Raw genomic sequence first — 15,458 nt, 5'->3', positions numbered from 1 at the left:
ATGTGATAAAATGTTGATAATTAGTGTCATTGGTGGATTATAGGATTTAGGCATACAGGAATTTTTTTATACTATTCTTGGCATTTTTCTGTAAATTCGAAATGATTAAAAACCAAATTAAAAAACAAAACAAACCACCCTCCAATCCTATCGCCATAGGTGCTACGGATGAGATCTTCGATAAGCCATAAAATCTATCAGAAAGTAGCTATTAATACTATCACGGGATCATTCTTAAGTGGTAGAGAAACTTACTAAACACAGGAAGAGCTTTGTGCAAATGCATAGCGGAAAGAGAGCCTGGGATCCCTCCCTTCTGGACCCCCAGGGTCCCCAAGCCCCCAAATGAAAGCGTAGGGGGTTGAGGAGAGACGTCGCATGAGTACCGGGTGGAGGCCAGAGGCGATTAAAGGCGTCAAATTGGGGACTCTCCACACCTGAGCTGGCGCCAACTAACCAGATCGAGCCCGTGGAAGTGAGGAAGTGGTGCGAGGCCTTCAGCCCCGGACTCTCCCACCCCCTGCCGGGCGACCTCTCCTCTCCCTGAAGGTGGACCTGAAACTCCAGCACCTCGACCTCTGGGCCAGCCTCCATGGCCAGGTTCCGGGCTTGCTGGACTGGGACATGGGCAACGAGTCGTTCCTGGCCTTCACCACGGCGCACCTGCCCCTGGCCGAGCAGAACCGTGAGTGCGTGGGGGGCGGGGAGGCGTGGGGGAGGGGCGTGGTGGGCGCCCGGGTGGGGTGTTCGCGGGGCTCCCGGCCCCTTGGCCCCCAGCCCCCCCACCTTCGGCCCGGCGGACTAGCTGGGCGCCCGAGTGCGGTTTCGGGATCCCGCGCCCCCCCCTCCCCCCACCGCGGCCGAGCGGGAGCCCCTCGGCGCCCCACCCCCACCCCAACCCGGGCCATGGCGACACTGGCCTCGACCCAGAGCCCCCAGGAAGTGGGTCCTGCCACAGCACACCGCCTGGCACCTCCACCCCCACCGTCCGCTGCGTCCCAGAACCTTCTAGGCCTCACCTCGGCCCTTTTCCCATGGTGCCTACCGCCATTTGGCGCGCCACAAACATTTTACTCGTTCTGTTTTTAAAATGTTATCGGTTTTGTTCGAGGCTGTACCCCCACCCCCACCCCCGTTAGTACATTGGCTGACACCTAGAGGTGCTCGATATTTGCCAAACGGATGGTTGACCGTTATGGTCTTTTAAAAAAATGATTTTTTTCTTTGGACCTCCAAGGCAGAGGCAAAGACGATCCCCTCCTACGTTCGTGGTATATTATTGCCATCTGGTCAGGCAAGGTCCTTGGATTAACCCCTTACCCCCACTTCAGTGCACCCACCTCCACCCCCACCCTGCCTTCCATCACCTCGCACACTCCCTTGTATCTACCCTAAGTGATTTAATGTCTTTAGATAGGTTTATCTTTGAAAACGATTTAACGTTATTTTATGTTTATAGACGACCTTCATTTACTTAATGCTCATTGCTTTTTTGTGCCTACTCGCATTGTTTTTGAGAGCTACTCAGGTTGCTACACGAAGGTCTGGTTCATTATTTCTGATGGCTGGGTGGTATTCTGTTATCTGCATATACTACCTTTTGCATGTACCTTGCTGATGGAGACCTGGATCGCCTCCAGCTCTCTGCCACCATAAGTAATGCTAAGGAATTCCTGTATCTTCGTTGATTAACAAATATTTATTGAGCACTTGTAATTTGCTAGGCAGTGTTCTTGACACTCGTGGTACATAATGAACAGAACAATCTATATGGAGCCTACGTTCCACTGGGGGCAGACAATCCACATAAAAATATATCTATAGTATAAGGTGATAACTGAGATGGGGGAGAAAGGATACAGTAAGAGGGCTCAGGAATGTGGGGAGGTGGCGACAGCCACGGTTTTAAATAGGGTCATCAGGTTGGGCTTCCTTGGGAACATAACCTTGGAGCAGAGAGTTGAAGGGTATTTAGAGGAAAAGTTTCCCAGGCAGAAGAAATAGCCAGGGCAAAAGTCCTAAGGAAGGAATATGTCTGGAGTGTTGGAGGCGCAGGAAAGAGGCCAGTGAAGCTGGAGGAAAGTAAATACAGAGGGAAGTTCAGAGCATGTGGAGCAGAGATCAGGACAAGCCCATCTTCCACTCTAAGGACTTTGGGGTTGACTTTGAGGTTGAAAGGTTTTGAGCAGTGGAGTGCCATGATTCAGGCTTCCCAAGTGTGTGACCCATGTAGTTGCTTCCTCTGCCGGAGGAATAGTTTCTATTACAGGATATATAGGAGGATAATTTCTAACTTGAGATCATTTTAATTTTAGAACAAGGAACCCCTCATTCTCACTTTGCACTGGGCTCTGCAAATTAGGTAACCCAATCCTGCATGATCTATACTTGGTAAAGATCACTTCGGCTGCTGTGTTGAGGGTACATTGTAAACGTAGAAGAAGCCAGCAGACTAGAAGGCTACTACTGTAATCCAGACCAGAGATGGTGGTAGGCTGGACCCTTAGGGTGGTGGCAGAGAAGGCAGAGAAGGCAGCCACCCTGCTGGGGTGGCTGATGGATCGGATGTGGAGTGTATGAAAGAGAGAAGATGACTCCTCCAAAGTTTTTGGCTGATCCAGTGAAAGGATGGAGTACTGAGATGGGGGAAGCTTCTGGTCGGACAGAGAGAAAGATCAGGAATTCTGTTCGGGACCTGCTGAGTTTGAGGATACTTTTTAGATTTCCAAGCAAAAATGTTGAGTGAGCAGGTAGACGTGTAAGTCTGGAGTACCGGAGAGAGGTTTCTTTTGAGAGTCCTTGGTATGTGGGTGGCGTTTAAAGGACGAGAAGAGAGAAGAGAGAGAAGGACCAAACATGAGCCCTGGGGACATTCCATTGTAAAGATACTGGAGAGAAGAGAGATAACCAGCCCAAACTAAGGAAATGACCATTGAGAATCAAAACCAAGAAACCGTGGTTTCCTGGAAACAAGTGAAAAAAGTGTGTCATGGAAGGACCGGTCAGATGAGAGGACTACCCCTGTGAGGTCAGGTGGGAGGTACACGGACAATTTGGTTTAGCAAAGCAGACATCATCGGTGACCATGATGATGGTGGGGTGGTGGAGACGAAAGCCTGATTGGCAAGGGCTTAAGGGTGGAAGGAGGGGAAGTGGGGTCCGAAAGAATAGGTAGTTCTTTTGAGGAGTTCTGCCTCAAAAGAAAGCAAAAACATAGGGCAGTGGCCTGGCACAGAAAACCAGGGCAAAAGGTCTTTTCAATAAGATGAGAGAATTAACATCATATTTGAATGCTAATAAGAATGATCCAGTAGTAAATACACACACACACAAATAACAGGAAATAGAGGAGTGGTTGGTTGGAACATTATCCCTGAGAAGGCTCAAGAGCATCTGTGCCAGGGAGGGAGGGAGGGAAACAGAGACACTATGCTCTGATCTCCCTGAGATCACCAACCTGTTGATGTCACCCTTTTTTTTTCCTGCTCTTGAGCCCTGGGTGTTTTTCCTTTTTTAACCAACCTGTAATCCCGTGGTCAAACATGCTCTCCATCAATTCCTTTGACCCTCTCTGGCTCTGGAGCACTTGCTTGGCCAAACCACCACCCCGATTAAATCCAACTCTACCAAAGAGTACTCCAAAGCCATAGACCAACGGATTGGTGATATCATGGTATCCAAGGATAGTTGGAGTGGGGAGAGAGTTAGCTGGAAAGATAGGTGAAGTATGTTTGTTTAATTTGTTTATTAAATCGGGGCACCTGGGTGGCTCAGTCTGTTAAGCGTCCGATTTTTTATTTTGGCTCGGGTCATGATCTCATAGTTTGTGAGTCCGAGCCCTGCATGAGCTCGGTGCTGACGGTGCAGAGCCTGCTTGGGATTCTCTCACTCTCCTCTCTCTCTCTACCCCTACCCCACTTGCTCTCTCTCTCTCAAAATAAATAAACTTAAGATTTTTAATTTGTTAAATCAGTTAATCAATGTCTACACCCAACTGATCATACCACAGAAGATTAGCATATAAGTTCCCCTACAGACTTGAATAGACACACCCAGGAGTAGACCTTGATGTCTTGAATCAGCCCTTCACTGTGATAGCACCAGCTGCTGTTCAGATCTGCAGTATGAGAAAGGATTCTTTTCTAGTTCCCTGCATCTTTGCCAACACTTGGGATTATCTGTTTTCATATTTGTCAGTATGATGTAAAGTGTTATCTCATTATTTTATTGTGTTCTTGTTACTAGTTAGGCCAAGAACATCTTGTTAGTAATTCAGGTATCCCTTCCTTATGAATACTGATTTATATCTTTTGCCCACTTATAGGTTTGTGTTAGCTTCTGCAAGTCAGTAAGTGAAAGATTGTCTGGTAGAGAGCTGAGAACTTTAGGAGTTGAAATTTTCTTTTCTGGCTTTTTTTGTTGTCTATTGATTTTTTTGTTGTTGTTCGTGGTTTTACTCTGCAGAACATTTTAATTTTTATGTATTATAATATTTACATAAAATGTATAGATTAATTTGAGGGTAATTGGTATCTTTTAATACGTATTATGTCTTCATTTATTCAAGGCTTTCATGTCCTTAAATAGTGACTGCATCTTTTTCCCATGAAGGTCTAGTTCGTTCTTTGATGGGTTAACTCCTGAATACTGTATACTTTTGGTTGCTACTGCAAACAGTACCTTTTTTAAAAAACTTAATTTATTTTTTAAATTTACATCCAAGTTAGTTAGCATGTAGTGCAACGATGATTTCAGGAGCAGATTCGTTAGTGCCCCTACGCATTTAGCCCATCTCCCCTCCCACAACCCCTCCAGTAACCCTCTGTTCTCCATATTTAAGAATCTCTTATGTTTTGTCCCCCTCCCTGTTTTTATATTATTTTTGCTTCCCTTCCCTTATGTTCATCTGTTTTGTCTCTTAAAGTCCTCATATGAGTAAAGCCATATGATATTTGTCTTTCCCTGATTGACTAATTTCACTTAGCATAATACCCTCCAGTTCCATCCATGTAGTTGCAAATGGCAAGATTTCATTCTTTTTGATTGCTGAGTAATACTCCAGTGTGTGTGTGTGTGTGTGTGTGTGTGTGTGTGTGTGTGTGTGTGTGTATACACACCACATCTTTATCCATTCATCCATTGATGGACATTTGGGCTCTTTCTATACTTTGGCTATTGTGGATAGTGCTGCTATAAACATTGGGGTGCATGTGTCCCTTCGAAACAGCACACCTGTATCCCTTGGATAAATACCTAGTGGTGCAATTGCTGGGTTGTAGGGTAGTTCTATTCTTAATTTTTTGAGGAACCTCCATATTGCTTTCCAGAGTGGCTGCACCAGTTTGCATTCCCACCAGCAGTGCAAAAGAGATCCTCTTTCTCCACATCCTTGCCAACATCTGTTGTTGCCTGAGTTGTTAATGTTAGCCATTATGACATTTTGATTTGTATTTCCCTGATGATGAGTGATGTTGAGCATTTTTTTCACGTGTTGGTTGGCCATCTGGATGTCTTCTTTGGAGAAGTGTCTATTCATGTCTTTTGCCCATTTCTTCACTGGATGATTTGTTTTTTAGGTGTTGAGTTTGATAAGTTCTTTATAGATTTAGGATACTAACCCTTTATCTGATATGTCATTTGCAAATACCTTCTCCCATTCTATCGGTTACCTTTTAGTTTTGCTGATGGTTTCCTTAGCTGTGCAGAAGCTTTTTATTTTGATGAGGTCCCAATATTCATTTTTGCTTTTGTTTCCCTTGTCTCTGGAGATGGGTTGAGTAAGAAGCTGCTGTGGCCAAGGCCAATGAGGTTTTTGCCTGCTTTCTCCTCGAGGATTTTGATGGCTTCCTGTCTTACATTGAGGTCTTTCATCCATTTTGAGTTTCTTTTTGTGTCTGGTGTAAGAAAGTGGTCCAGGTTCATTCTTCTGCATATCGCTGTCCAGTTTTCCCAGCACCACTTGCTGAAGGGACTGTCTTTATTCCATTGGATATTCTTTCCTGCTTTGTCAAAGATTAGTTGGCCATACGTTTGTGGGTCCATTTCTGGGTTCTCTATTCCATTGACCTGAGTGTCTGTTTTTGTGCTAGTACCATACTGTCTTGATGATTACAGCTTTGTAATACAGCTTGAGGTCCGGGATTGTGATGCTTCCTGCTTTGGTGTTCTTTTTCAAGATTGCTTTGACTATTTGGGGTCTTTTCTGGTCCCATACAAATTTTAGGATTGTTTGCTCTAGTTCTGTGAAGAATGCTGGTGTTATTTTGATAGGTATTGCATTCAATACATAGATTGCTGTGGGTAGTATCGACATTTTAACAATATTTGTTCTTCCTATCCGGGAGTATGGGATATTTTTTCTTTGTGTGTGTGTGTGTGTGTGTGTGTGTGTCTTCTTCCATTTCTTTCATAAGCTTTCTATAGTTTTCAGTGTACAAACAGTACCTTCTCTAAAAAAAATTTTTTTATATGGGAATGCAAGCTGGTGCAGCCACTCTGGAAAACAGTATGGAGGTTCCTCAAAAGACTAAAAACAGAACTACTCTATGACCCAGCAATGGCACTACTATTTATCAAAGGGATACAGGTGTGCTGTTTCGAAGGGACACGTGCACCCCCATGTTTATAGCAGCACTATCAACAGTAGCCAAATTATGGAAATAGCCAAATGTCCATCGATAGATGAATGGATAAAGAAGATGTGGTATATATATACAATGGAGTATTACTCGGCAATCAAAAAGAATGAAATCTTGCCATTTGCAACTACATGGATGGAACTGGAGGGTATTATGCTAAGTGAAATTAGTCAGGGAAAGATAAATATCATATGACTTTACTCATATGAGGACTTTAAGAGACAAAACAGATGAACCTAAGGGAAAGGAAGCAAAAATAATATAAAAACAAGGAGGGGGACAAAACATAAGAGATTCTTAAATACGGAGAACAGAGGGTTGCTGGAGGGGTTGTGGGAGGGGGGATGGGCTAAAAGGGTAAGGGGCACTAAGGAATCTGCTCCTGAAATCATTGTTGCACTATATGCTAACTAATTTGGATGTAAATTTAAAAATAAATAAATTAAATTAAATTAAAAAAAAAATTTTTATTTTTTCCAGTTTCTTCATGCAGCTATGGAGGAACAGTGATTAGTATTTGTTCTTATATCTAGCCAACTTTCTAGGCTCTTGTCGGTTCAGATAATTTGTCTATCGATTTTGTATGGTTTCTGTCTTAACATATTTTTCTATAAATAATGCTAGTTTTGCCTTTTTCTTTCTGACTTTATATCTTTTTCTTTCTGACTTTATATCTCTTTCTACTTTTTCCTCTTTTCAATACTATGTTGGACATTATTATTAATGAAATGGGCATTCTTTCTAATTACTGAGCTCTCTAATAAGTATATCATCATTTTCCAGACAAAAACCTAGATTCAACTGCAGTATGATGACACCCAAGGGGTCCTTTTGGGGGGGGGGGTGAGGTGGAAATAGTTGCCACTAACCCCCAAGGAGCCAGCATAGGGCCAAGCAGATAGCTCTAATATACACTCGATTTACTCTTTTTCTTTTACTGTTCCTTTTTATTTTTTAGTATTTCATGGTACAGAGGGACCACAGTTTGTTTACAGTTCACCCACTGGAGGACATCTGGGTCACTTCTGGTTTTTGGCTAATACGATTAAAGCTGCTCTGAACATTATCATACAGATATTTTTTTAGTTTTCACAAATGATTTTATAATTTTTTAAATATAATTTATTCTCAAATTGGTGAACATACAGTGTGTAAAGTGTGCTCTTGGTTTTGGGGTAGATTCCCCTGGTTTTTCACTTACATACAACACCCAGTGCTCATCCCAACAAGCGCCCTCCTCGGTGCCCATCACCCATTTTCCCGTCTCCCCCAGCCCCCCATCAACCCTCAGATTGTTCTCTGTATTTAAGAGTCGCTTGTGGTTTGCCTCCCTCCCTCTGTTTATAACTATTTTTCCCCCTCCCCTCCCCCATGGTCTTCCGTTAAGTTTCTCAAGATGAGTGAAAACGTATGATTCACTCTTAGCCCACCACGTATTCATTCATCCAGTTAAGCTGAGCTCCTCCAGGTTAAGCTGAGCTCCTCCCATGTGCCAGGCAGTGAAAAAGACAGTCCTGGTGATTGGCTCTAAGCAAAGTAATTAGGATAAAATGTGTGTTAGGGAAGTGTTTGGACAGGCAGAGAAGGCCTGCTTTAGAAAGATGTTTCAACAGAGACATGATGAGTGAATAGCAATTAACTAGGGCAGCGGGAAGAGAGAAGAGTGTATCTGGCAAAGACACAATAGTTTGTTGGGAGGCCCGGGATCTAGAGTGTGGTCTGTTGGAGACCTGGAGAGCCTGGGAGGAATGACCCAACACTGATGAGGAGCCAGGGCCTTGCAGACTGTCCCAAGAAACTTCAGTTTGGCCCAAGGGTCATAGAAAGCCATCAAAAGTGTTTAAGCAGAAAGGTGACAGGATTGCATTAATATTTTAGGAAGATGCTCCAGCTGCAGGGGGACTAAGTTGGAGAAAAGCAGATAAACAGACCATTCGGGTTATGGCTGGACTTGGGGATTGACTGGGTGTGGCTGGATGGGAAAGAGAAGGCAAGAACACTTCCGAGTTCCTGACCCAAGCCAGTTCGGTTAGATGGTGGTGCCACTTGCGGAGACGAATACAGGAGGGAGAGCAGGAAGGTGGAGTTTAGTTGCAGGAATGTGGAGTCTGAAGTACCTGCGGGTTATGCAAGGAAAGATCTCCAAGGCCCAGTGGTACTTACGGGCAAGCAGAGGAGTCTGGGCCGGAGGTACGGATTTGGAAGCCCTACGTTGATAGATAATGGCTGAGGCCACAGGCATTCATGAATTGGCTCAGGGACAGTGTATGTGGAACGAGGTCAGAGAAGTCGAATATGGTGTCATAACGCCCCAGGGAGGGCCCACAGCCACGTGGTCCAGGACCCTGGGGCCACAGTGGAAATACTAGGACATTTTGACCCTCTTCTGTCTTTCTTTTTGCCAGTTGCCAGGTATAGACTTCGAATAGTTGAACCACCAAAAGTACCTGTGGGAAAAACGCCCAACTCTGATCAAGATGGTGAGTGGGGGTAGTGGGTTCTCTGGCATGGTCATGCGGCCTGGGCCGGACCCCAAAGCCAGTGAGCTATGGCGCACAATCTCATTTTTCTCTGCACAGGCCCAGCTCTTGAGCCCAACCTGTGGATGTGGGTAAACCCCAGCATCGTGTATCCCCCCGGAAAGCTGGAGGTCCCAGAACCTCATAAGGGAGAGGATCTCCCAGGCGCACTCCCCTCCCCTCAGCCAGCCCCCAAAGAGGAAGACTTTGCCAGCTGCTCAGAGGCCACGGCGGTGGAGTCACTGCCACCATCCTCGCCCTCCAGCGAGCAGTCTCCCCCTCAGAAGCGGTTTGCCTCTTCCCCCAGCAACTGGGAGGTAGGAGTTTCTGGGGTCCTGGGCTGGACTTGGGCTGGACTTGGGCTGTAGGCAGGGAGGGTGCAGGGATGATGCGATCAGAGAGGGATCCTTAGGGACCACCAAGGGTTAACGGGTTCAGAAATAGGCCGTGCCCTTGGGTTGGGGAGAAGCCCCGATGAGGGCCCCCTACCACTCTCCCTCCCTGCCACTGCACCCCTGGAGTAGAGGCGGTGGGGTTAGGACCAGTTCCTACTCTGTGCTCCTCTAGCTCACAGAAGAGGAGGAGGCTGAGGACCAGGATGACAGCTCCTCTGTGGCTCTCCCGTCCCCTCACAAAAGGGCCCCCCTCCAAAGTCGGAGGTTTCGGCAAGCCAGCAGCCAAGAGGGGAGGCTCTGGTCCCGGCCCCCTCTCAATTACTTCCACCTCATTGCACTGGCATTAAGAAACAGTGCCCCCTGTGGCCTCAACGTGCAACAGATCTACAGTTTCACTCGGTACGTGCCCCGGGGAGGGGGGGCCCTGTAAGGACGGGACGGGAGGGGGTCAGGGCCCTCAGACTGACACCTTCCAAGCTGCCCCTGGCCCTGAGCTGCTGCCTCAGTTCCCCCATCTGGGTCTGAAAGGATAAGTGTGTTCCCAGGCCTCCTTCCCCAGACACTGGTACTGCGCTGTTCCCAGGTGGGTGTCCATGTATCCTGTGTTAGGGAAGACATCCACCTCCACCCCCTTTCACGTCTAGAAAACCCTAACCGTTTTACGTCTTAGTCCCTTAAAACGTAAATTCGCCTGGGTCAGAAATTCTCCCATCCTCCCTGTCAAGATTATCCAGTAGAAAATCTGGTTTCGCCAGCAGTTTCTCACATGCTTTCCCTTTGGCTAGACTGCCTGGCACAGGTCCCCGCACGCCCAGGGGAGCAGGGGGGCACCCGGCTGAGAAGGGATGTGCATTTAGCTTCGACAGTCGCCTACACGTGAGCGTGAGGGGTTTCTCAGACCCTTTCCCTCTAGCAGGAGAGTCTCAGAATATTAATCCACAAGCGGCATCCTTCCTTGACCAGGATTCCTCTTACAGGCATGGGTTGGCCTGATTCTGGTCCGTTCATGTCACAAGTCACAGTCATGAGCCCTCAGAGGGAAGCAGGACAAAATGAGTCTCGGAACGGGAGCAGTAAACTGGGTTTAAAAGACGAGGGTTTGCGGGGTACCTCAGGTGGCTCAGTCAGTTGAGTGTCTGGCTCTTGATTTCGGCTCAGGTCGTGATCCCAGGGGCTTGGGGTCAAGCCCCACGTTGGGCTCCATGCTCAGCATGGAACCTGCTCGGGATTCTCTCTCTCCCTCTGCCCCTGTCCCCTGCTCGCTCTCTCTAGAATTTAAAAAAAAAAAAATGAGGGTTGGCACAAGCAACACACCGGGTCAGGCTTTGCCGTGTGCTCCGTCAGCAGAGAGCTGTTCCAGGCCGGCCTGCCACCATCCACCTTGACAGAGGGGCCGAGGCTCCTGGCGCCTGGGGGACAACCGTCTCGAGATGGGGCGTCTCCCAAAGACAGCATATCTTTCCTCACCGTTCCCCCCTGTCCGCAGACAGCATTTCCCCTTTTTCCGGACGGCCCCGGAAGGCTGGAAGAATACCGTCCGTCACAATCTCTGTTTCCGAGACAGCTTTGAGAAAGTGCCGGCCAGCGTGCAGGGTGGCGCCGGCACACGGCCCCGCTCCTGCCTCTGGAAGTTAACTGAGGAGGGACGCCGCCGCTTTGCAGAGGAGGCCCGCGCCTTGGCCTCCAGTCGGCTGGAGAGCATCCAACGGTGCATGAGCCAGCCAGGTGTGAGGCCCTGGCACGCGTGGGGCCGAGGGGCGCCCCCCCCCCATCCTGACGCGAGGGGAAGGAGACCAGGTCCCACCGTGGGGGGGGGGGGGGAACACCTTCTGTAGGAAGGGGAGGGGATAGCGGTGGTCCGAGACCCTGGGCCTGCCCTGGGTGGGACCCCAGCCATCCAGGCGTGTACTTGAGGTCCAGGGGGTTGACGGAGAAACAGCTGAGGTGCAGTTGGCCTCACGGCCCGGCAGCCTAGGGAAAGGGTGGCGGCGCAGCGAGAGACGCACGGTATGAGCGGCGACGTGCAGAGGAGGTTTCTTTTCTTTTTCCGGAGACCGGGTGGCATTTGGGCCTTGAGGGGAAAAATAGGTCAGCTGCCGCGAGGTGGGCCAGGCTGAGGGAACGGCAGCCGCAAAGGGCAGGTAGATTCTGTTGACTCTCTTCTTTTCTTACAGATGTGATGCCCTTCCTCTTTGACCTTTAAATCCAAGAAGCAGGAGTCAGCCCATCCCTTATTAAAGTTACCTGCAGCAGCCTGGTGGTGTGTGTGTGGTCTCTGAGGGTGGGGACGGGGTGGAGGTGGAGGTCAGCTCTCGGGCTGGAAATGGGATGCCGTTGGAGCTGACGGATGCTCCAGAGGCGATAGGGCAGGTGCCTGGCGCGCCGCCGAGGGAGCCCCTACACTTCTTTCCTCAAAGGAAGAAAACACTCGGCCCCGTTCAGGAGCCTGGAGCAAATCCCATTTTTCTGGATTATGAGGATAGTCTCGGGAGATGCTAGCTCGTAGCGGCCAGCCCTGCCAAAGGCCCAAAGCAGCACGGCCCGCGCACAGAGGGGATGTAATCAACTGGGGACAGTGGAGAGAAGCAGAAGGAAGCACATCACTTGTAGGGCTGTTGAAGGAGAGGCAAACCCTCCTAGGAGGCCAAGAAGGAGCAGTGAGAAGGGCGAGAGGAAAGACTTTTGGAAAAGGATGGTCAGGCTCAAGCCTCATTCCCCACCCCCATTTAATGGTTTTGAGCGTGGGAGGGGTGGCAGTGAGGGGTGGGAAGTTGGAGGCAAGATGGGGTACCTCCCCGTGCTGTTTGTCTCCACCATGGCTCAGCAGAGGCCACAGCACTGGTTGGATTAGGAGTCCTTAGAGACTTCAGATCCCAGCTGGGCGCTGTGGATTTCCTGGCGGCAGGGGCGGTGTCCAGGGCAGGGCCAGATGCCAGCCTTGGGTCCGAGGGGAGTACGGAGATGCCCCGAGTGAGTGAGAGAGGAATGAGGTTTAAAGCCGCATCGGGATACCCCAGACATTCAGACAGTGCTTGAAGGCAATACTGAATTTCCCACAGGGCTGCAATGACCTTTCTCATTCCCTCTCCTGCTCTCCCTTCTCCCCCTAGGAGATCTGCACAGAAACAGGGCTCCACCCTCAGAACCCAGGGCTTCAGCTATCCTCCGTGCAGGAGGCAGTCTTTGACCTTGAAGAACTGACCCTTCTACCCCAGGCCATTGGCCATGAGATCAGCCAAGAACCTGACCTGGGGTTATACCTAAGCAGAACGTATTTGTGGCACCATTTTAAGATACACTGAACTTTCCAGGAATGCAACTGTTATGTAAAATGAAGGATGATTGTGCTTTTTTTGGTTTGGAAGTTGACCAAGAGTTGTTTGCCATTTCAGAAAATCACTTCACTGACAGCAAAGCTGCTCTGGTATTTAAGTCACCAATACCACATGCCTGTATCAGATTGTGTTTGTGTCTGCTGCACTCACGGGGATTCTGCATGTATAAACAAATCTTTATTACATCCAGGCAGCCGATATAAAGACAAAGTATTGTCAATAGTCGTATGACTGTCAGCTCTTAAATCTGAGCTCTTCACTGTAAGTATGTACAAATTTCCGACTATCTCCTTTTCAAATACAGTTTATCCATTGAAATACAATTTCCCTTTATTTTTCTGTTCTATTGCAGTTAAAGTGTTATATTGATCTTTTCAAAATCGCATGTGTAGGTCAGTTATTTTATTAGTAAGATTCATTCCAAGGTGGTAAAGACAGTCTACAGAATGTCTGCTCTGTTCCTTGGGTGTTAAGGCTGATGGGATAGAGAACCACTGAACCAAGCAACATATAAAATAGAGTCCCTGCCCAGAGGTGCTCACCCACAGTGACACTGGTAACCAGTGAGGACAATGGAATAAATCATGTTTATGTCCACCCCCCCAAAGCCTAGCGTGGGGCCTGTTAGGCAGTAAGAATGCATTATTTGTGAGGTGCCTGGGTGGTTCAGTTGGTTAAGTGGCCAGCTTTGGCTCAGGTCATGACCTCACGGTTCATGAGTTCGAGCCCTGCATCAGGCTCTGTGCTGACAGCTCAGAGCCTGGAGCCTGCTTTGGATTCTGTGTCTCCTTCTTTCTCTGCCCCTCCCCCATTCGCACCCTGTCTCTCTCTCTCTCTCTCTCTCAAAAATAAACATTAAAAAAAATGCATGATTTGCCACTAGTGACTTCTCTAACAGGCAGCTTCCATATTCTCTGGAAGCACACGTAACAGCAATGAGCTCTGTCTAGAGCTAGGGAAGAATTCTCACAGGAGGAGTCAGCCCTGGGTCTTTCCCCAGGTCTACAAAACAATAGCTGGCACTTGTCCAGAAGCACCCAAAGCCAGCCATGCTCTGCGGGTAGCTGCTTCTGCTCCTCTGAGGCAGAGGTGGAGGCTGGAAGGTACAGAGGAGCAGCGATGGGGTGGGAAGGAAAAGTGACCTATTCCAAGGAAAAGACAGGACAGACACATGCAGGTGCACTGTCCGTGCAGAGCCCGATGGGGTCTTGAACCCATGAACTGTGACATCACGACCTGAGCCAAAATCAAGAGTCTGACATTTAACTCACTGAGCCACCCAGGTGCCCCTATCCAGAAAGTCATTTTAGAGACTTTCTTAAAACCAGAGTCTAGAGGATAAATGGAGCTGAAATAGACCAGACACTTGGAAACCAGTTAGAGAGATTTTATATGAATCCAAGTAAGAGAGCAAGGGAATTGAAACAAGGTATGCTCTAGGAGTAAAAAAAAAAAAAAAAAAAAAAAATAGAGAACAGGCTTTAAACATCTTAGAAATCCAGGGGCACCTGGCTGGTTCAGTCGGTTAAGCAACATGACTTGATTTTGGCTCAGGTCATGATCTCACGGTTCATAAGATCGAGCCCAGCATTGGGGCTATTAGCATGGACCCTGCTTGGGATTCATTCATTCATTCTCTCTCTCTCTCTCTCTCTCTCTCTCTCTCTCTCTCTCTCTCTCTCAAAATAAATAAATACAAGAAATCTCAGAGGGATGCCTGGGTGGCTTAGGCAGTTAAGCATCCGACCTCGGCTCAGGTCATGATCTCACGGTTTATGGGTTCAAACCCTGTCTTAGGCTCTGTGCTGACAGCCTGGAGCCTGCTTCAGATTCTGTGTCTCCCTCTCTTACTTCCCCTCCTCCACTCATGCTCTCTCTCTCGCTCTCAAACATTAAAAAAATAACAAAAAATAAAAAATCTCAGAAATCCAAGAAGACAACTTGGGTGGGGTGGATATGGGACTTGGGTGGGGTGGATATGGGGACTGAAAAAGCAAGTGTCAAGATAACCCTCCCCCAAACTCCAGGCTTTAGCTTGGCTGTATTCAGTGGAAGCATGATAATAGGGGATGTTCTGAAGTGGAAGATGTTGAGTTCCATTTCACACAAGTCAAGTTCAGTGGGCAACTGAATGAACACTCAGTAGTGAAGAACTTTAGGGAGACGGCTTCGAAAGCAAAATTGCAGAGGGCTGAGAAGGTAGAAGTCGAAGCAATGTAGACTAGCTTTGGAACAAATGAGGAAAACAGATGACTGGGTTGATCTGCATTCGGGGTTTGATGAAATGAAGTTTTGGAAGGTCAAGTGAAGTAACAGGTTGCCATAAAAGTATGGTAGAAATAGTCCTGGGATCCAGTGGGTAGAGCAAAGCCAAGGACCTAAGACCTAGACCAGTAATTTTCAAACTTGCTTGATCATCAGAATCACCTGAAGGACTCATTCAACTGAAGCTTGCTGGGCCCCACTCCAGAGTTTCTGATTCAGTACATCTGTCATGGGCCCAAGAATTTTCATTTCTTTTTTTTTTTAATTTTTTTTTCAACTTTTTTTTAATTTATTTTGGGGACAGAG

The 15,458-nt window shown here is 47.7% G+C and overlaps 1 protein-coding gene across 1 annotated transcript; it reads left to right on the top strand.

Moving 5' to 3' along the window:
* The first annotated feature begins 466 nt into the window (after window positions 1-466).
* Window positions 467-11,755, top strand: FOXR1 (forkhead box R1). Its single transcript, XM_086676437.1, has 6 exons — window positions 467-685; window positions 9,044-9,118; window positions 9,218-9,474; window positions 9,725-9,951; window positions 11,039-11,277; window positions 11,727-11,755. Exons 1-6 carry the CDS (start codon window positions 625-627, stop codon window positions 11,753-11,755), a joined length of 888 nt encoding a protein of 295 aa, XP_086532563.1. The 5' UTR covers window positions 467-624.
* The last annotated feature ends 3,703 nt before the right edge of the window (window positions 11,756-15,458 follow it).

The sequence above is a fragment of the Puma concolor genome, chromosome D1 (assembly GCF_028749965.1).
Source record: "Puma concolor isolate L17-30 chromosome D1, mPumCon1.1.hap2, whole genome shotgun sequence".
Classification (NCBI taxonomy): domain Eukaryota; kingdom Metazoa; phylum Chordata; class Mammalia; order Carnivora; family Felidae; genus Puma; species Puma concolor.
Note: the sequence above shows the minus strand (reverse complement) of the source record. Positions and strands in the feature narration are given on the sequence as shown.

What these genes read in the sequence shown, in the direction of transcription:
- FOXR1 (XM_086676437.1), top strand. Translation starts at nt 625, where the DNA reads ATGGGCAACGAGTCGTTCCTGGCCTTCACCACGGCGCACCTGCCCCTG. An exon ending in CTTCCCCCAGCAACTGGGAG is followed by an intron (nt 9,475 to 9,724) that starts GTAGGAGTTTCT and finishes GTGCTCCTCTAG; the next exon opens with CTCACAGAAGAGGAGGAGGC. An exon ending in CAGATCTACAGTTTCACTCG is followed by an intron (nt 9,952 to 11,038) that starts GTACGTGCCCCG and finishes CCCTGTCCGCAG; the next exon opens with ACAGCATTTCCCCTTTTTCC.